At 39.9% G+C, this 19,933-nt stretch overlaps 2 protein-coding genes across 2 annotated transcripts in view; one reads left to right on the top strand and one right to left on the bottom strand.

The window, feature by feature from the left end:
* Positions 1 to 52: 52 nt before the first annotated feature.
* Positions 53 to 12,987, top strand: LOC106955887 (cilia- and flagella-associated protein 57). The gene is made up of 21 exons (XM_015046358.1): positions 53 to 917; positions 2,244 to 2,557; positions 2,642 to 2,901; positions 3,737 to 3,911; positions 4,565 to 4,717; positions 4,910 to 5,049; positions 5,415 to 5,580; positions 5,672 to 5,785; positions 5,869 to 6,081; positions 6,173 to 6,346; positions 7,117 to 7,278; positions 7,724 to 7,879; positions 8,989 to 9,082; positions 9,172 to 9,362; positions 9,457 to 9,630; positions 9,730 to 9,888; positions 10,048 to 10,191; positions 10,763 to 10,879; positions 11,365 to 11,499; positions 11,601 to 11,735; positions 12,791 to 12,987. Exons 1-21 carry the CDS (start codon positions 761 to 763, stop codon positions 12,956 to 12,958), a joined length of 3,501 nt encoding a protein of 1,166 aa, XP_014901844.1. The 5' UTR covers positions 53 to 760; the 3' UTR covers positions 12,959 to 12,987.
* Positions 12,988 to 15,104: 2,117 nt separating this feature from the next.
* The window catches only part of nuf2 (UF2 component of NDC80 kinetochore complex), a 14,891-nt gene continuing 10,062 nt past the window's right edge, over positions 15,105 to 19,933 (bottom strand). Inside the window, exons 6-13 of the mRNA XM_015046251.1 lie at positions 19,647 to 19,720; positions 18,899 to 18,992; positions 18,748 to 18,810; positions 18,524 to 18,661; positions 17,864 to 18,004; positions 17,282 to 17,457; positions 17,065 to 17,200; positions 15,105 to 15,480 (exon numbers count right to left, since the gene is read on the bottom strand). Coding sequence (XP_014901737.1) covers positions 15,388 to 15,480; positions 17,065 to 17,200; positions 17,282 to 17,457; positions 17,864 to 18,004; positions 18,524 to 18,661; positions 18,748 to 18,810; positions 18,899 to 18,992; positions 19,647 to 19,720 — 915 coding nt within the window. The 3' untranslated portion in view covers positions 15,105 to 15,387. The remainder of the gene's footprint in view (positions 15,481 to 17,064; positions 17,201 to 17,281; positions 17,458 to 17,863; positions 18,005 to 18,523; positions 18,662 to 18,747; positions 18,811 to 18,898; positions 18,993 to 19,646; positions 19,721 to 19,933) is intronic.

Below are 19,933 nucleotides of genomic sequence, written 5' to 3'. Positions count from 1 at the left end.
GGATGCTGAGGGTTTACAATCATTTTTAGATTTCTTGAACTCTTGTCTTCACGTGTTAAAGGAGAATCAAAAGTTGGAATCGCCAGGCCACAGTTATACTTATGGAATCAAGGATTTCTCCTCTTTCAGAAACTTTGCACAGTTTGTGGCAGGTGAGGCAGAGATAATATCCATCCATCCATCCATCCATCCATCCATCCATCCATCCATTTCTTTACACCCTTTTCCCTAGTGGGGTCAGCAGGGGTGCTATTGCCTATCTCCAGACATTTCAGGGGAGAATTGCTGTCAACTTCAATTAAGCAACGAAGCTTTTCGGAGTTAAATTGAAGCAATCAAGGAACAACATTGTAAAATATTGAGTCTTTACAAGTAAAACCCTTTTAAAACATTTTAAATGTTCTTCGCTACATTACCATGAAAATTATAGCTAAAAAGCAGGTTTGTACTCCAAAAATGCGGGAAAAGCATAGTTTGACTATTAAAAAATATATTTTAAAAAATATAAAGGCAAAAATAAAAAATAGAAATAGTTACATTCCTGAGTTTTGACATATCTGAACATAGGCCTAACTAATAAATACAGACGATGAGAATTAGAACCGTGGAGATGCATTTGTTTTCAGGTTATTGCGGGATCTGTCGCATAGCAACATGACTCAAACTGCACGAGGAAACCTGCAGGTTGCAGGTTGCGCTCTTTCATCTCTCCGTTTGCTAGTTTTGCCCTTTCTAAAGTTTGTCCGCAGCTTTCAACACGATGTCGACCGTGTTATCTCAGCCCCATTTTATTTTCGGCCTCCGGAAAGGCGTGAAGAACAATTTGTGTTTTGTTGACGAGCAAACGGTGGTGTTCCCCAGCGGGAACAGCTGTGTGATCCATAACACCGTCAAAAGATGGCAGCGCTTCATTCCGGGTACGCTATGACCGAGGGGGGGATTTTTCTTCATGTTTATTCCTCTGCGTTTTAATATGTAGAGCATCATTTCACCATGCTGTGTTCAACCATGTATATTTGAACACAATCAAATTTCTGTTTATTCAAAAATAGCCTGAGTAAATACAAAATTCTGTATTTTAATGTGGGAAAATAAAGACAATCCAGGCAAATATGATCAAATGGAAAAATGAATCAGTCCTCAATTAGTCCATATAAATAATTCATTTAATCTCCGCCACAAAACCTGCACTTTCTTCATTTTCACAGCACATTTGTAGCAGTGAAAATGAAAGCCTAATAGTATGTTCATGAGCCAGATTAAATGTTACCACTACACATGGCTGTTGGCAAATATGCAGAGTTAGGAAGTAACTGTAGTTACTTACATTTACTTGAGTAACTTTTTTGAAAAAAATAAAATAAAATAAAATAAAAAACTTTTAAGTACTTTTTACTACGCTGTACTTTTTACTTTTACTAGAGTAATTTTGTTAGGATGTATTGCTACGCTTACTTGAGTAAATTTTTTGGATTCTGTACTCACTAAATGAAGAACAAACAAAAGTTCGCCAGACACAGACACACACACCTGCAGTTTTTGTTAAAGTTTCAAACAGCTTTGGAAAAAAAACGTCTTTTGCTTTCTTTTGTAATTTTTTCTTACTTATGTGAATTATTGTCATTTTGGGCCTTAAAACACCCAAAATTTCCACTTAATATATTTTGGTCCATCTGATGATGTAATTTTTGAATATTAAATGATTGATAATCGGATCAGTGACTCTGTAGTTACGTAGACTTTTTACAAAATACTTTTTTACCTCTTATTTGAGTAATTTGTTGAATGGCTACTTTTTACTTTTACTTGTGTAAAATATGTATTGCTACTCTTACTAGAGTGCAATTCTTTGGTCTTCTGCTCACCTCTGGTAATATGTTGGCAGTGTAAATAGAGACAGCTGTCGACCCTAACCTGTGTGTGTGTGTGTGTGTGTGTGTGTGCGTGTCTGTGTGTGTGTGTGTGTGTGTGCGTGTGAGGCCACAGTCACTGTCTCACCTTTATCCTCTATCTTGTATTTAAAATCAATTCATTCTGGTCAAGGAGTCAAGTTGATAACTGATAGTGTTTTGCTTGTCATTGGCTTTGCTAAAGTGATCTGGCTGTAGGCAAGTGGATATACATTAGGTGGATATGTGTGTGTAGTTACACACACGTAAAATCAGTGAACTGTAAAGTAAACTCTATGCTTCACGTGCAATAAATGTTATTTACTGGTTTGTGTTTTCTGTGTGCCCCTTCAGGTTTAGAGGGAAGCCTTGGCCTACGTGCTTTGGCTCTAAGTCCAAACCAGCGCTACCTGGCAGTGTCAGAGAAGGCTGAGGAGGCCTCCATCACTGTGTTTGACCTTCATCAGGAACACGGCATGAAGAAAAAAGTTCTAACTGCAGGAGATTTTCTAGTTCAAGAGTTCTTGTGCATGGCTTTCTCTCCTGATTCCAAGTACCTTATTGGTCAAAGCGGAGCCCCCGAGTGGTTGTTGATCTTCTGGAGTTGGGAGAAAAACAAAGTCTTGGCAACAGTGAAGACAACCAACTCTAATAATCCCATTTCACAGGTGAGCCAGTCACACCTTCATTCATACACTGAGTGCTGGGATGCTATTTTCTTTTCTTTTCTTTCCTTTTTTTTGTCTTGCCAGATCAGCTTTAGTCCTCACAACAACATGCAGGTCTGTGTGAGTGGCAAAGGCGTGTTCAAGCTGTTTCGGTACTCAGAAGGCAACCTGAAACAGAACAGCATTGCAAAGGTGGAGTCAATCAACATCCTGTGTCACACCTGGGTGTCAGAAGGCCGAGTCATAGCAGGGACAGACACAGGAAGGCTGCTGGTGTCTGAGTCCGGCGACGTGAGGAGGGAGATCAAGATGTCCTCTGAACCTGGACAGGGCCAGACTGAGAGGTCAGATTGGAGACTTGAATTATACTTTTTACTTTGTGATGATTTAGATTGTAAATATTTTCAGAAAAAAAAGCTTTTTTTTTTTTTTTTTTACCATTTATGTTTTTTCTTTTATTCCCTCTTCGATCTCTGTGGTATCTCACGCTCGCTAGCTCTAAAGTTATCTGGGCCTATTTTGCAAAGTTTCCCGCACGGCAATCAGTTTACGTAAAAATATTGATTCATCAATGTTTCACAGTTCATTTTTCCATTGAAATATCAATTCAGAAAATCCTGTGAACCGATAAGATATCCTGTCTCGCTGTGAGCAGCACTGTCACAACCCTGTGGCGTATAAAACAGTTCTTCATCTTGAGTTTTTTTGTGGCTGGCAAACAACTATTGCTGGGCATTAATCTGTACATATTCATAATCTAAATCAGCCGATCACAAACAAAATCAGCTGTTAAACACACAGACGTTTCCCCCCAAAACACACTAAACAATAAGACCATGAAGCAGCTCATGCAGAAATCCATACAACAACAGCATCTTTGAAATAAATTTTCAGATTTGTTGGCATATATATTTTTTGGATTGCATGAATGGTTTCCAACGTATCCTTAAAGAAACCGACATTGTTTCTTTCCAACTATTTGGAAGACGCCATTCCTCCTCACCGTTAGTAGCAATCGGTTTATTGTGCTTTTATTTAGATATTTTAAGATATTGAAACAAACTGCATATTTTTCTGGTTTTAGCCAGAAACTCGTGCCATTGAATCTGTTATTTCTCTAAAATGTATTCTTAGAGACAGCACACAACTTGCCCGTAATGCTTTCGGTTCACTGCACAGGAACCTGGAAGTGAGACGAATCAAAGCAGGGAATGTGACGGAAGGCGTGGCCAAGTGTTGCGTCACCGCCATCCTGTCCTACTCCAAGGGTTTTGTGTGCTCCTCCGGTCCGGGCACAGTCTCTCTGTTTGAACAGATAGAGCTGGACGTCTACAGGAAAAGCAGAGAGATACAGGTAAATGTTCCAGTTGTGAATTTTAATATAACTGACAGCCAGAGGTGGGCAGAGTACTCACAAAATATGTTCAACTTAGAATCACATTACTTCAATATATTAGGAAAAAGGAGCCATCCTAGAAATTACTCAAGTAAGAGTATAAAAAGTATTTGGTAAAAAAAAAGTCTACTTGAGTACTGAGTAACTGATCAAAATGTCAGTCATTTAATATTTAAAAATTGCATCATCAGACGAACCAAAATATGAAGTTATGTTGAAATTTTGGAGTTTTAATTAATATCAGTAACAAAAATAACAATCAGGCAAAAGAAAATGTTTCCCAATCAGTTTCTTTCAATAAAAAAACTTATAAAACTTTAACAGAAACTCCAGCTGTGTGTCTGTGTCTGGTGAATCTTTGGTTAAAACATGTTTGTTCTTTATTCAGTGGGTAGAGAATCCAGAAATTTTACTCAAGTAAGAGCAGAGATACTTCATAATAAAATTACTCAAGTAAAAGTAAAAAGTACTGCATAGTAAAAGCACAATTTTTTTCAAAAAAGTTACTCAAGTAACTGAGTAACTGAGTGAATGTAACTGCATGTATATAGGATAATATTCACCAGGTCTATGGATATCGCATTTTTATTTGTTCTTTTGTTTTGTGCCAGATTCTCCCAGCTCCAGCCAGCAGTGGCTCAGCTCCAGCCCAGTGTCAGGAGATAGACACCATATGCATGAGTCCTGCAGAGGAGACGCTGGCTGTCAGCACAGACCGAGGCCAACTGTACAGCATTAATCTTTCATCTGCTGAAATGAAGCGGGTGCTGCTATTAGCACAGCCTAACAGATCAACAGTTCATACTTTGCAGCTTTATGATTTTGACCTGCTTTTGTGTCCTCCAGTTCAAAAGTCCAATTTTGCAAAAGCTTAGAAGTCTTACTATCTTTTTACTTATTTAAGGTGTCGATTTAAACATTTTTGAAGTTGATGTAAGCTGTGCTCTGTCCATCAGGAGGAACAACTACATTTTGACTTTTTGTCCCAGCCCTTCCACTCTGACTCCATCACCGGTTTGTCCATCTGCATCCGTAAGCCCTTCATGGCCACCAGCTCTTTGGATTGCTCCGTACGGATCTGGAATTACGAGATGAAGTAGGACTTCCTGCAATGTTCAATGTTTCCCTTTCTTCTTGTGACCTCATTGTTTCAGGCAGGTTCAGAATGGCAGCAGTTCATGATGAAGAAAAAAAGTAAATAAACCTAGTGGGGGTTTATAGCAGTTCACATTCTTTAAGCTTTTCTACATTTTGTTATTTTCCAATCACAAATTTAATGTATTTTACTGTATTATTATTATGCAACAGTAAAAATCAGTTTCTTCTGTTAACTAATATAACATGAAAACCATGGTGCATGGTGAAGTGCATAAAAGGATAAATTGGTTTATCATTTATATATCTACAAATATGAAATATTATAGACAGTCCACATGTAATGTCTTTTTGTTTCTCCAAAAGAGAGGTAGAGTTGTACAAAGAGTTCCAACAGGAGGCGTTCAGCGTGGCTCTGCACCCCACGGGCCTCTTTGTGCTGGTGGGCTTTTCAGACAAACTCCGGCTGATGAACCTGTTCATCAACGACATCTCTACCTTTAAAGAGTTTGAGCTGCCCGGCTGCAGAGAGGTGATTGTACTCGCTCTGCGAACAGTGACCCTGAAACCTGCAGCTCCCCGTGCGCATCCTGTTTCAACCTGCTTCCTCCTCATCCTTCCAGTGTGCCTTCAGCCACGGTGGCCACAGGTTTGCGGCCGTCGACGGAAGCGTCATTCACATCTACTCTTTCACCTCGTTTGAGAACATTCTCAATCTAAACGGCCACTTTGGGAAGGTGAGTTGATGCCGTCGGCTGGCCGTCGGATCCAAAGCCAAAACGTGGGATTGATCCAGTCGCCGGTTTTTCTTGCTGATCAGGTGCGGAACGTTGAGTGGAGCTTCGACGACAGCCGCTTGGTGTCTTGTGGGACGGATGGCGCTGTGTACGAGTGGAACACCCACACCGGGAAGCTGGAGTGTGAGACTGTGCTCCAGGGCTGCAGCTACTCTGGCGCGACTTTCTCCTGGGACTACAAGACCGTCCTGGCTGTAGGATCGGACCTCATCCTGAGGGAGATACAGGACTGCCAGGCCAGGAGAACGGCTACAGCAAGATTTCTTTTACGCAGACTTTGGAGAGTGTGAAATAAAAGTGATTTGAAATTGGAAATTGACTCCACAGGTGCTGAGGGAGGTTCCCGCTGATGTGGTGGCTCACACCGCTCTTGCCGTGTCTCAGTCCGGTAGGGTCGTCTTCACCGGTACCTCTGGTGGAACCGTTAGAGCCGTTAAATACCCCTTACCCGATCAGAAGGAGTGGATCACACAGCAGGCTCACTGCGGCCCTGTCACCAAGGTGAGTCCAAACACACCCTGAGAGAGGTTGCCCTCCCCCTTCCACCTTCTTCAAATCAGACACAGTTGGCGTCAAACGTTTGTGCTGCAAAAATGTTCACTTGTGCCACTATCACTTTAAAGATAGTAAGAGATGTTTCCAGAGGTCATGAAAGGTCAGGCAGATCTCTCCTGCACTTTCTTCAAATCAGACAAAATTTGTCAATCAACTAAACTACATTTGTGCTGGTTTGTGTGGAAAATGTTTTGATTTGTGCTGCTTTAAGATATTAATGAAACTTTCAATGTCATCCAGCCTCCCCACGTTTACTAAATCAAAATTACCTTTAAACTTTAATTAATATCTTCAAAGCCAAAGAAGCAAACATATTTTTTTTTCTGACACCAATTTTGTCCAATTTGAAGAAGATGTGGTGCTTGATTGACCTTTCATGACCTCTGGAAACATTTCTAAATATCTTTAAAGTGACAGAGGCACAAACAACGTTTGAAACCAATCTTATCTGATTTGAAGAAGGTGGATTGAGGGGGTCAACTTCACTGAGGTGAACGGTATTCACCCCCTTTTTCATCCTCTTCAGTACTTTTATAAATAGAATCACAGTCAATATAATTCAGCTTTTGGAACAAAAACTATTTTAATTCAAACTTTAATGTAAAAAAAATAAAACTAGATTCTAATGTCAGTTAGTTAAAAATATAAATTTTTAAACGGAAGTAATTTCATCCGTCATGTAATGTGTTACAAATGCCGCCGACGAATGTCCGCAGATGGTGATAACGTACGACGATCAGTTCCTGCTGACGGCGTCTGAAGATGGCTGCCTGTTGATATCCAAAATCATTGATGAAAAGGGTCAAAGTCTGAGGAGCAACAGACAGATTGTTCACACCGAAGAGATTCTTGTTACAAAGGCGGACCTGGAGGAAAGGGTCTGTTGAGAAGTTGGACCTCTAACATGCACATTTTGGAACCCTGAACTAGCGTCTAGCATTATTCTAACTGGATATGGCCACATTTTTGGCCAAATATTTGTGGAGTTTACTTTAATTGATTGGCACTGTCTTGGCACTGACCTGGCTTTTAAATCTAGTACTTATGCTTAAAGTCGGATCCATCCCAGAAGCTCAATATTAGCCTCTTCCCAAACCAGTTTGGATGTGTGTTTGGAGTTCAAACAGGTACATGGTTCATCAATCTAGAAAACTGAAAGTATTGGCTAAAATGCTCAAGTACTCCCAAACATCCAAAACCCTAAAAACCTAAAACCTCTAGATGGAAAACAAAACATCCTGATTCATAGGAGAACAGAAGATAATAAAAATTTTGTTTGAGATGTAGCTGAAATATTTTTTAAAAATCTCGTGTGTGTTTTAGGCTCACAACTTGTTGGAGCTGAAGATGCATCTGAAGGAGCTGCACATGGAGAATGAGTACCAACTCCGCCTGAAAGAGATGAACTACAAAGAGGAGCTCCAACAAGTGTCAAACAAGTTCATGGAGGAAATCAAGTCTCTGAAAAGAACACAGCAGGTCTGCTGCTGTCAGTCAGACATGTGCATCTGCTTCTATATACAGCTGTAACAGTATGGGAAAACTCTTGGTCATAGCAAGGAAGCTTAATTTTAGACTGATTGTTGTTCTGCTTACAGCAGCACATAATGCTAAGCAACTAAATTTCATTTGTAGAGCTTTTTTAATAGTGTTTGATGTAACATTAGTTACTTTAGAGAGTAGCAGTGCACCGATTGCAGTTCTCTAGCTGATCCCTGATTACCGATCTTTAAAAAGCCTGACCTGCTGATTCTGATTTTGCCCGATACCAAATTTTTTTGTCTGAAATGTCGCTAAATATAGAAAGAAAGTTGCTGAGCTGGCAACAGTGGAGTGACTATTAACAGCAAACGTGCAGACATGGCCTGGTGGGCGGGGCTAACAGACAATCCTCTCAGGGGAGAGCAGAAGAGGACAGAGGTTGATTTTTAGACCTTTGCTGAGGTAGATAAGATCGGCTTCACACGATCACCGATCTCCCAAAATTAAGGAAATGTATGCTGATAAATAGGATGGCCGATAAATCAGTGAATACTTATTAGACAGACGGACAATCTATCACAGATTGTCTATTATAGACAGTCAGCTGAAGCTCAGATTAGATGAAGTCCTTCCACAAAATGTCAACTGTATTTATGTCTGCACCTTGACTAAACTGTTGGAGAAGCTGCACTTTGCCACTCTAGCAGATCTAAACCAAAGTCTCAAGTCTTTACAATATTTCTCCCAGGTTTGCTCTGAATTCAGCCCTGAAAAAACTTCTCGTAAATCGAGTCCCTTCTGAACAAAAATGTGACTATAGAAAAACAAAACAGATACCGAGTCTGTTTACAATTATGTTGTATTTGGTGTTGTTTTGCCTAGTAATATGCTTTTGAGTTTTCTGGTTGTAAAGTGATAAAAGTGTGAAAACGCCCAATAGGTATGAACAGTTTTGCAAGTACATAATGGTAAAAACATTCAATGAAAAGTATCCAACTTCATCTCTGATTGTGATTAAAAAAGTAATAGTACGATACCGGAATAACTAGATTCCAAAAATCCTTGTGATTCAAAAGAATACTTCTTTGAAACTCTTACATTCGTAGGTTCTGAGCGCGGAAATAGAGCGGTGTGAAGAAGAGACCCAGCAGAATTCTGCAGAAATTGAAGTGAAACACTGCGAAGACTTGACGTATCTAGGTAGGACAACAAGGGCGACATCACTGCCTATCCGATGCATTCTTTATGAGCTCAAAGGGAAGTTTATAAATATTTTTAATCCCACACAGAAAAATTTTACAACTCCAAGCTGACTATGGAGCACAAAAAGTACGACGACCTTCTCCAGAAGCAAAAAGAAATGCAGGAGGAGTACGAGACACGGTTGACGCATGCAGAGCAGGACCGGATCCAGAGTCTGGCTGAGGTCACGCAGATATATGAGGCCGAGCTGCAAGTGAAGACTGAACAAATGAATAAGGTCTGAAAGAACGAGGAGGAAAGCGGCAGAAGTTCGGGACCGCTCGCGTCATCGAGACATCTCTGAATTCTCGCCTTTTTCATTTCATTCACAGTTTCAGGAGGAGGCTGGGCGAAGGATCCGAGAGTATGAAGAAACCATAAGACAGGCAGCGGAGGAAGAGCACCAGAAGATTGACACCATGAAAGACAAGTATGAGAAGAAACTTCAGTCAGAGAAAGAGGCCTTCACCAGGCTGAAGGGAAACAGTGGCAATATGACACAAAAGGTGACCAAAGATTTTCAAGCTATCTTTAAATTTTGCTTACTTTTGTTGGTGTCAGTTACCCAGAAAGATTACAGCGTCTCTTTAATGACGGTCACACAGATCCGCAGTCTCCAGAGGCAGATCGATGACCACTTGGATGACATGATCTCCATGAAGAAGGAGCGCCAGACTCTGACGGGGTTCATCCGCACTCTGGAGACCGATATCGGTGTTCTGAAGAGACAGGTTTCCAGATATAGAAAGACCAACCAGGAAAAGGTGAGCGAGGAGCAGCGTCCCGCCGTGCTTTTCGTTTCACATTAGAAGTTTAGTTTTGTACACCAAAAAGAGACAGAATTAAATAACCTTGGGTAAATGGGGAACTGACTGTAGTGGGAACACAGAGTAAACAGTCCACCTCCACCCATTCTCACGCAGGACACAGTCATATCCAGCCTGCATTCTATGAACCAGGATCTGCACAAGTTGAAGGTCATCTTGGAATTCAAGCTGAAGGACATGAAGAAGCAGATCAGGCCACAGCAGGAAGACATAAACAAAAAAGCAGAAAGGATAGAAAAGGTACGTGAGAGGGCTCAGAAAATCTTAGATTGGCTTCAGGTAGGGGGGCAGCATGTTGGAGTTTCATCCTCAATTTGTTCTTTTTATTTGCTAGAACTGAGTCTTCTTTCTGGAAAAGCCATTTGATTCTCTTTTTTATTTCAATGGGATGGAAGTAGTCAACGCCAACATGATTAAAGTAACCCTCAGCATGACCTGCCATTTTCAGTTTTTCCTGCATGCATCTACAAAAGACATGCTGCTGTTTTAACTCATTGATTTTAGTTTACTTTGAAAAAAGACACAATGGATGTAAGGGTTGATTTTTTGACTTTGTTTCCCGTTTTTTGTTTGTTTTAGTTTTGCAAAGAAAGAGGAACTACTCATTTCTAACTAACTGAACACTTTGCAATCCTGGGTTTTGTTGTTGTTGTTACGGACATGTATTGATAACATTGACACCTTCACACTCATAGAGTGACCATAATTGCCGTGTGTTATTGCAGTCAAAATCAAATGTGCAGGTGAGCCTCTATCCTTGCATGAAGAAAACATGGCGAGTTAAAGACAATTGATAATTCCTGTTCAACAGCTTGAGGAGGAGCTCAAGATGATCACTAGGAGCGGCAATCGTCTGAAGGTCACCATATCTGAACTGAGGCTCAGACTGAGAACCAAAGACAAAGAAATCCAAAAGGAGATGCAAAAGGTCAGCACTCACACACACAGTCATGATTTCATGTCTTTAGGAGACTTTACGTTGACTTCCATTCACTTCAACAGCTCAACTCTTACCCTACCCCTAAGCATCACAAACTACACCTAACAAAAAAAGCAGCATCCCCCCACCCCCATGGGGACCAAGAAAATGTCCCCACAAAAAGCAGTGGTCCCCACAAACCCACAATGTAGACAGAAATAGGACCCCACAAGGATATAAAAACCTGGTTCACACACACACACACACACACACACACACACACACACAGAGTTCATTTTGTTTTTACTTAAAATCCAAAATAGTTTGTTTTAAAAGAGAAAGGCATCCAATCCAGAAGGTAGCCAATGCTCGACAGCCGTCTGAATTCAAGATATTAATATGAAAGTGGAAGATGGCTCTATTTTTTTCTCTAATGTTGCTGAAGCTGAAAATGGTCGGGGAAGTTTCTACGTCTGACAACTTCCTTTGTACAGGTGCAGGATTTGACTACGCTTCTTGAGCGGGTCAGGTCAGACCTCCAGGTTTGTGTCTCCCTCATCCAGGATCCCAGGAAACTGAAAGACAACATTTTGATGATATACAGCCGATACGCCTCAGGCACAGAGAGTGTAAGAGCCGATTGTCGAGTGTTAGTTCGATGCATGTTGTTGACAGGATCGGTGAGATTGGACGACCCTGCGCGAGACAAGCTGATGTTTTTTTTTTCTAGGCAAAGAGGATCCTTGCAGTTGATGAGGGTGTGTGCTCCCAATGTAGTCAACTGGAGATGACTGTTGGCAGTCTTGAGAAGAAGCTGGTCAAATCTGCTAAGGAGCACGAGGATGTCTACACCAGGATGATGAAGGTAAAGACTACAGTCAAAGATCAGTGTTTCCCCCATGTTTATTGAACTGGGCGTTATAGGAAGGTCTGGTCTCAGTAGCGGCTGGTGAAAGAAATTCTTGGTGGGTCTGATGCAGAGGTGGGCCCAAGAGTTTTAAGAACAGAACTACTTCGATATATATTTAGTCAAGTAAAAGTAAAAATAGATTACTTCGTAGTGAAAGAGTATTCGGTAAAAAGAATAGATGATCAAAACATCAATCATTTGATATTTAAAAATTACATTGTCAGACAGCAAAATATATATTTATGTGCTAAATTTGGCACTTTAAAGATCCATATTTTAGTTATTCATATAAATAAAATTACAAAATGACAAAATCTGGCAAAAGAAACCGTTTTCTGAATTTCTTGTTTTTAAGTTCATCACTGGCCCCCATCCAGCCCTATTTAAATACTTCCTGGATTCACCCCTGCTCAGCAGTCTTGACAATTACTAGCATAGGACTTTGTCCCTTTTTCTTTAATGTCACTCGTATATTTAAGATTCAGCACATTATGATTCGCCAGACTGCAGGTTTTTTCTCTCTACGAAGGGAGTCAACTCCCCACAGATTTAAAAGTATCTTTCTTGGAATATGGAACCATAAGACGTTTTGATTTTTTAAAAATGTCAGAAGCCAATTTTTTAAGGTGGCATTCATGCAGTCAAATTCAGTAATTTAATCGTCCAACTGATTAGATTTTCTGATAGTATTTTGTTTATGTTTTAAAAAAAATATCAATCTGATTAACAGATTAAATTGTAAGTTGTGTATTCCTAATGTATATGCAGGGTAAATAAGCCTGGAAATACTTTGTCCCTCCCCTCTCACATTTGGTTAGAACACATCCTTGGTTGACGATTCAATTTGTACTAAAGTTAAGCAATGTTTATTTTTAGCAATACGCCTAACAAAGGGCTAAAATCACGTCCCGAACTCTTAAAACAAAACATGTATGGATAAACATGCGAAGTGGATGAGACTAACCTTCAACATATTAATCAGCTGCTAATGATGTCTTTGTTCTCTGCAGGACAATGTGGCTCTTGTTACCGAAATCAACGAGCTCCGTAAGGCGCTGCACGCCGAGCGGAGCAAGGAGAAAGCAAAGTTCAGCAAAGCCTCCTTCAATAGTCCAGGTCACATCCCACTTCAAAACGAAGGAGCTGAAGAAGAAACTTTACAAGGTGGAATCAACTGAGCCCCTCCTTGTTTAACGTTTACATAGAAAAATAAAAAAAAAGAGGATTTTTATAGGTGAAATCTACATTTTCTACCTTGTACTTCAACTTCTAAAAATTCGGGGAACACTTTATATGAAGGGTTGTGCATAAGACTGACATGGCACTGTCAGAAAACTGAAGGAGTCTTCATGAATGTTTACGACTGTTGTCATGAAGTGTCATGCTGTAAATAATGACACTTTTAATACAATTTTTAATGCAACTTTTTACTTACCGTATGACACTTCATGACAACTCAAACATTCATGAAAACACCATCATGTTCTGACAGATGTTACAGTCCTGCTCACCATTATTGGCACCCCTTCATGATTTGCATAGCTGAGTGAATATCTTCAGAAATAAATGGAAATGTTCAAAACTTATATCAGGAGGATCTTTCAATTTGAGGTCCAAAGTAATCTAACAAAGACATTTACCATTTCAACATAAATATTTTAATTCCAAAGGACAAAACAGAAAACCAGCATGTGCTCTAATATTGACCCCCCTCTTTAATATTTGGTTGAACTGCCTTTGGCAGCAATGACGGCCTCCAAACGTTTCTTATATTCATCTAAAAGCTTCTTGAGTTTCTCAGGTGGCATTTTCTCCCACACTTCTTTTGCAATATGCTCAAGCTCTTGTACATTTGCAGGGTTCCTTTCTCCAATGGCAGATTTCAGATTTCAGCTCCACCCAAAGATTTTCAATTGGACTGAGATCAGGACTCATTTGCTGGCCATTTTAAAACAGTCCATTTTTTCCCTCTCAACCACACCTGTGTGTTTTGGGTTGTTGTCTTGCTGGAGGACCCAGGATCTTCACCGCAAACCAAGTTTCCTTACACTGGGCAAGACATTTCGCTCTAGAATTCCTTGATAATCTTCTGATTTCATGATGCCTGTGATACAGTCAAGGCCTCCAGTACCAGATGCCGCAAAGCAGCCCCACAGCATTATGGATCCTCCACCATGCTTTCCTGTTGGTATGGTGTTCTCATCTTTAAAGGCTTCATTGCGCCGCCTGTAAACATACTGTATGTGTGATTTACGGAAAAGCTCCACTTTTGTTTCATCTGTCTATAAAACGTTGTCCCAGAAGGTTTGTCCAGCTTCTCTTTGTCGAAGATCAAACATTCTTTTTTATGTCTTTTCTTCAGCAATGGGGTCTTCCTTGGCCTCCGCTCATAAAGCCCCACTTTGTTTAGTGTGCGGCATATGGTACTTGTTGAAACAATCACAGCAGACTGCTCCAGGTTGGACTTTAGATGTTAGACATGGTGTTTTTTCCACCATTCACACCAACCGTTGAGGACTTCTGTCATCAATTTTTCTCTTCCCCCCACGTCCAGGGAGGTTCTTGACCGTTCCATGCCTGGAAAACGTCTTAACATTACGCACTATTGAAACAGGGTACCAAGGTCTTTGGAGATGGCTTTATACCCTTTGGAGGTCTTGTGCTTGCAAATAATAGCATTTCTGATGTCCTCAGACAGCTCCTTTGTCTTTACCATTGTCACATGTGGAGATGAACTAACAGGTGGCTTTTAAAGCACCAACATGATTATTCATTGGTTAATTCATGAGGCAGTCCATCACAAGTGATCTTTATGTGTGATTTGCAACAGGTGAGCCAAATTGGGTTTTCATATTGATTTGCAGCAAAGGGTGCCAATACCATTGGCATGGTAAAAATGATGTTTTTCTTCGTTTTCCTCATAATGTTTATCTTTTTAAATGTTTTTTTTTTTATTTTTTATCATTTGCTGTTTTGCATCAAGCTATCAGCAGTAAAATGTTTCACTTGATGAATTTCCTTCAGTAAATATTCCATTATAGGTACTTAAACTTCATGGGTGCCAATAATGGTGAGCAGGACAGTATGTCAGTCTTATACACACCTCTTCAAATAGTGTTGCCAAAATGTGTAAAAAAAAAATAAAAATAAACATCCAGAGTTTATGTACAAACTATAATAAGCAAATTAGATTTTTTAATCTCAATGAGTTTTTCTCTTCTAGTTAAATGAAGGTTAGAAGCAAAACCAGTTGCATGTAACTTTCCAAGCAGTGAGGATGTAGAAAAGTGATTTTACTGCAGGAGCAGGACTCGCCTCAAACTGGTTCTTGTGATTCTGTATTCATTTAATGAGTCAAAACAGATCCTAACTTAATCTGAACATTTGTCAAAAACACATTAAACCTTTTCTAATATTCATTTCTTGTAAAATACAATTGTAGCAAAGAGAGAGGGTAAAGACAAGAAAAATGGGGAGAAAAAATGTTGACAGAAGTTATTTCACTCAGCCAACCAGACAGTCAAGTTGATTTACAAAGATGATTAAATAAAAAAACTAAACAGACAGAAGGAAAAAACAAAAAAAACAAGTTAGACACATGGAAACGTTAGACATCTTGGTGAAGTTTCAGGTCTGTAATGTGCATCTCGATCCTCTTGTGAAGACCATCCATTGATGTTGACAGGGTGTCATACAGCGCCTGGAAACAGGAACATGTTCCACCATGAAGCAGGGCTCTAAGCCAAGTTCTCTAACTTTTTTTTTTTTTAACCAACATTTTTCTTTTTTAGATTCAACAGTCAAGTCGGGCACACCCACATTTTCAACTGCATCACATTTAACAAGATAACTTTGAGAAAAAAAATCCCTGTCCAGAAAAAGGAACATGACTTGTAAACGATTAATCTGTCAAACTCAGTTGTGTTTGAATCACAATTGTACAAGACGGGTATCTTACTGAAAAAGTGTTTAAAATAGGTGAAATTTAAACATCTCAAGATAAAAGAATCTAAACTATAAAGTGCAACTATAAGTACTTTTCTAACCCAAAACCCAAATATTACTATTAATTGCTTAACGGTAAATTGTTAAAGGTTAATTTATGTTTTTCAATTATGACTTTTTTTTGTTAAAGGTTTTTTTTGTTTTTTCCTGGGAGTACTTTTGACTTGTTTTTGTCCCAAAAAAGTTTGGACACCCTTGATATAACAGTTTCACTCAGAGGAGTGTGTAACAAAACTCGAGAACTGGAACAATTCTTCCTGGTTTGTTTGATCCAATTTCTGGTTTCCTCCGAAACTGCAGAAGCCTTGGATTTCCAACGAAGGAGATTCAGTTTGACGTACTTCTGTCTGACTGCAGCACTCGTCCCCTAGTGGTCAGCCAGGTACTGGATGTAAAAGATGTAGACGAACGACTCGATTCTTTTGAACGATTCTGTGCTGTGAACAGTAGGACTCAATTCCCAGCTGGTGAGAACTGTTCTTTGTTTACGACTTTGCCTGCTTATAATGCTCTGCTCGCACATCAACAACTATTGTTATTTTATTTAATTAAAAATTATGTCATCAGCAGATCAATAGAATAGATAAATACAATTGGTAGAAATTGGGATAATTTTATATTCAATGGCGCAGAAGAGGACTTTTGTTTTTGGCAAAGCAACTCAAGCCTATTATTCTTCTATCTTGTTTCTAAATTACAAATATGCCTAAAAATGTTAATACATTTTTAGGCATATTTGAGGTAAAAAACAACTTATTATTATTTTTTTATTTTCATATATTTTACATTAAAAAGACTAAAATCCACACTTACAGAATCTGTTAATAACTCAACATGCCGGGAGTAGAGTGTTCATGATGATTTTGTTCTGTCCTGTTGTATTTACTAAATAGCATGAATGAACAAAGTGAGTTAAGAGACTGATTTTCATTTCAGATTGCATATATTATGATGCATTTTTGTGGGGTCAATTTCGAGTCAGGTGGTCTGTTAGTTTTTATTAAATGGTTTAAGAGATCCTCAGCATGAAAATGTTTGCAAACCACTGGTTTAGAGGAATCATTAGGTTTGGGCCTAATGAGGGTCATTGGTCTGCAGGGAGACTTTCACTGTTTTTTAGTTATTTCCTGGAATGACTGGCTGTTCCGGTGCCATCTCAGATTTCTTTTTTTTTTTTCTTTTTTTTTTTAAGTAGTACCACTGAGAAATTTGGATGCGCTCTGGAGCCCCACAAAGGATTCCCCCTTAAACATCAGAAGTACCCCCATCATCAACATACCTGGGCCTTCTCCGTCTCTTTGCTGCAGACGTCTCTCAGGCTCTTGATCTTGGCCTTCAGCTGACGGGTCTCTCCGGTGATCACTTGGATCTTATCCGCCATCTCCTCGCGTTTCTGGTGGATTTGGTTGCACTGCCTGGAGAACAGCCGGTGTTAGGTTGTCAAACGAATGCTTTGCTCAGGTTAATTTTACGGGTCGTGACGTTTGAGTCGGTACCCCAACACTTCTTGGACATGCTGTTCCGTCGTCTCTCTTTTTTTCTGCCTGCGGATGTTCTGTTTGCACTCCTTATCCAGCTTCATGCCCAGAGCCCTCTTCAGCTGGACCTCCTCGCTGCACAGACTTTTCAGCTCCTTTTGCATCTTCTCACTTTGAACTAACAGCTCCTGGTACTGTTGACATCCAACATAAAAAAAAAAAAAACTTTAAATATTGTTTCCCCTTTACCCATTTCTACTGTGTGTGATCTACAGTGAACATGAGGTCACATTTCCACACTCTGACAGCTGTTCTGTTCATATTTTGTTATGCCACAACCACAAACTGTTTTGTTGGAGTTTCATCCAGAAGAGCAACCAAGTGACTGAATAATTGTTAAGTGAATGGAAAAATGTCTTTACAAATAAAAATATGAAATGTGTGGCATTTATTGTGTAGAATCGTCTTCTGGCCTCAGGCGTGTCTCTTCTAGCTTGGAACATCTACACACCCAACGATGGCTCAGTCAGATAGATCGTCTCTGACAGAGATGGAAGCTTAGGGATTTGAAACCCAGGAGGATGTGAGAGTTGAACGTACCTCTTCCTGACGCAGCCTGGTGTTGTTCATGCTGCTCTCCAGGTCCTGCAGCAAGCTGTTCATCTGCTGGAGCTCAGCCTCAGTATGGGCCACGCTCTGCACCCTGTTCTGCATCTCCACCACATACTCGTCTGTTTCTGCCTGAAAGTTTTAAAAAATGAAAAAAAAAAATCAAGCAGGTGTGCAAGAAATCCCAACATATTGGCTCTGATTGTGTATGAGGGTTGTATTTCTATGTTATTATAATTACACAAAGTCTTCTGTTACTCAGATTGTTCATATACTTGACTAAACACTTCAGAAACTGCTATGATGTGACATTAAGATCAGGTGCCCCTCATCTTTATTTCTTCTTCTTCTGTGGTATTGTTTTATCCATTCATTTGCGATTTTAGGCCACAACCTTTTGTAATGTTGTCCTACAGAAGTTGGTTATTTTTCACCCAAATACTTCCAGTTCATAGAGTTGACTTTAGATTGTTATAAACTTTTATTTTATGCAGGATTTGGTGTAGGCGGCCAATGACTTGGTTTCCTGTTTGTCGTTCGTCAGAATAAATGGAGAACTGTCCTCCAAGACGGTTTAATCCTTCAACGAGTAACCAGCACAGTGCAGGAAAGATTGAGTTACATCTGCAGACCAAACACTTTCCTACTTACTATGGAGTTCTTGATTTTCTTTGCAGCTTCCTTCATCTTCTCCTTCTGGCTCTTCAGCTCCTCTGGAGACTCCACGATCTGAGACTTGAGTTTGGTGATATCCTCTTTCAGGTTACTGACGTCCACCTTCACTTGGGACTGAAACACAGACACACACAGACACACACGTTTAATGACACGGCAGAGACTCGACGAGCTTAGACATACGAGTCCGGATCACATACCAGCTTCTGTGTCTTCTCTGCTATTTTGGTTTTCCACTCTGCAATGTTATCGTTTTTGACGTTCTGAAAGGAAAATGACAGTGTCAGACTTTAATTTAACACACACTCACACACCACAACTTCGGCCGTGTGTGTCCGTGTCAGTGCCTACCACTTCCTGGTATTCATGCACGGTGGTGGCCTGCAGCTCAGAGAGAGCGGCAGCCAGCTCGTCTGCCTCGGCCTGCTGTTCTGGTGGGATGGTCCTGGGTCAGGATGAGACGGATCAGAACACGTCACACTGTTCCCGTTTTTTTTTTTTTTTTTTCCCCCCGCCCAAGCGTTTTTCAATACGGTTTCAAACGCAATGACTAGCAGCTTGTGTTTATGTTGGAACGTTCTTTGCCTTTTACATAGAAAACAACGATTAGACGGCATCGGCTTGCTCTCAGGTTGTTATTTTAACTATATTCATATGGTTTGTTAAATATTCAAATGTACTTAAAATATACCTTTACTGAAGTTCAAACCTTTTTTTTTTAACTTCTTTCTTTGATTGCTGATTATCAATCTTTAAGACATCTTGCCATCTCCAACTTTGGCTGATACCAGAGTTTCCCCCACTGTATTATAAGCCTGGCGGGCCACCAGGCTTCACATTGCTTATTTAAGATTTTTTAGTTGGTGTTCAGGTATTAATCTTCCAATGGCACATAATCATTTTCAAATTTCATGTCAACTTTAAACATTTTTAAACCATGACGGGCGAGCACCCAACCACCAGGTTTAAGTTTTCTGGGGGAAACCTTCCAATACAATATTTTTTTAGTTTTAAGTGTTGGTAAATATAGCAAGAAAATCGCTGAGCTGGTAACAGCAAAACCCCCAAAAGATCTGAACATGTTCAGGAGAAGACTTACGTTAGCTGCTCAATCTTCTTCTCTGCTTCCCGGTTTCCTCTGGTGTATGTCTGCAGTTTGTCCATATCCGCCCTCTAACAACAGGGGAAACAAACAAACTTTCAACTTATTGTACTACTTGTGACTAAAGCTTTTTGGGTTGATTCAGTATTGCTAGAAATCTGAATTAAACTGGCGTACTAAAAGCCTGGATTGGACTGTGACAGAGCAACACAAAGTAGTACAGTTGTGGTCAAAAGTGTACATACACTTGTAAAAAATCATAATGTTATGGCTGTCTTGAGTTT

This window comes from Poecilia latipinna, unplaced genomic scaffold (assembly GCF_001443285.1).
Source record: "Poecilia latipinna isolate Pla-1442-1.1 unplaced genomic scaffold, P_latipinna-1.0 Scaffold3, whole genome shotgun sequence".
Lineage (NCBI taxonomy): Eukaryota > Metazoa > Chordata > Actinopteri > Cyprinodontiformes > Poeciliidae > Poecilia > Poecilia latipinna.
Note: the sequence above shows the minus strand (reverse complement) of the source record. Positions and strands in the feature narration are given on the sequence as shown.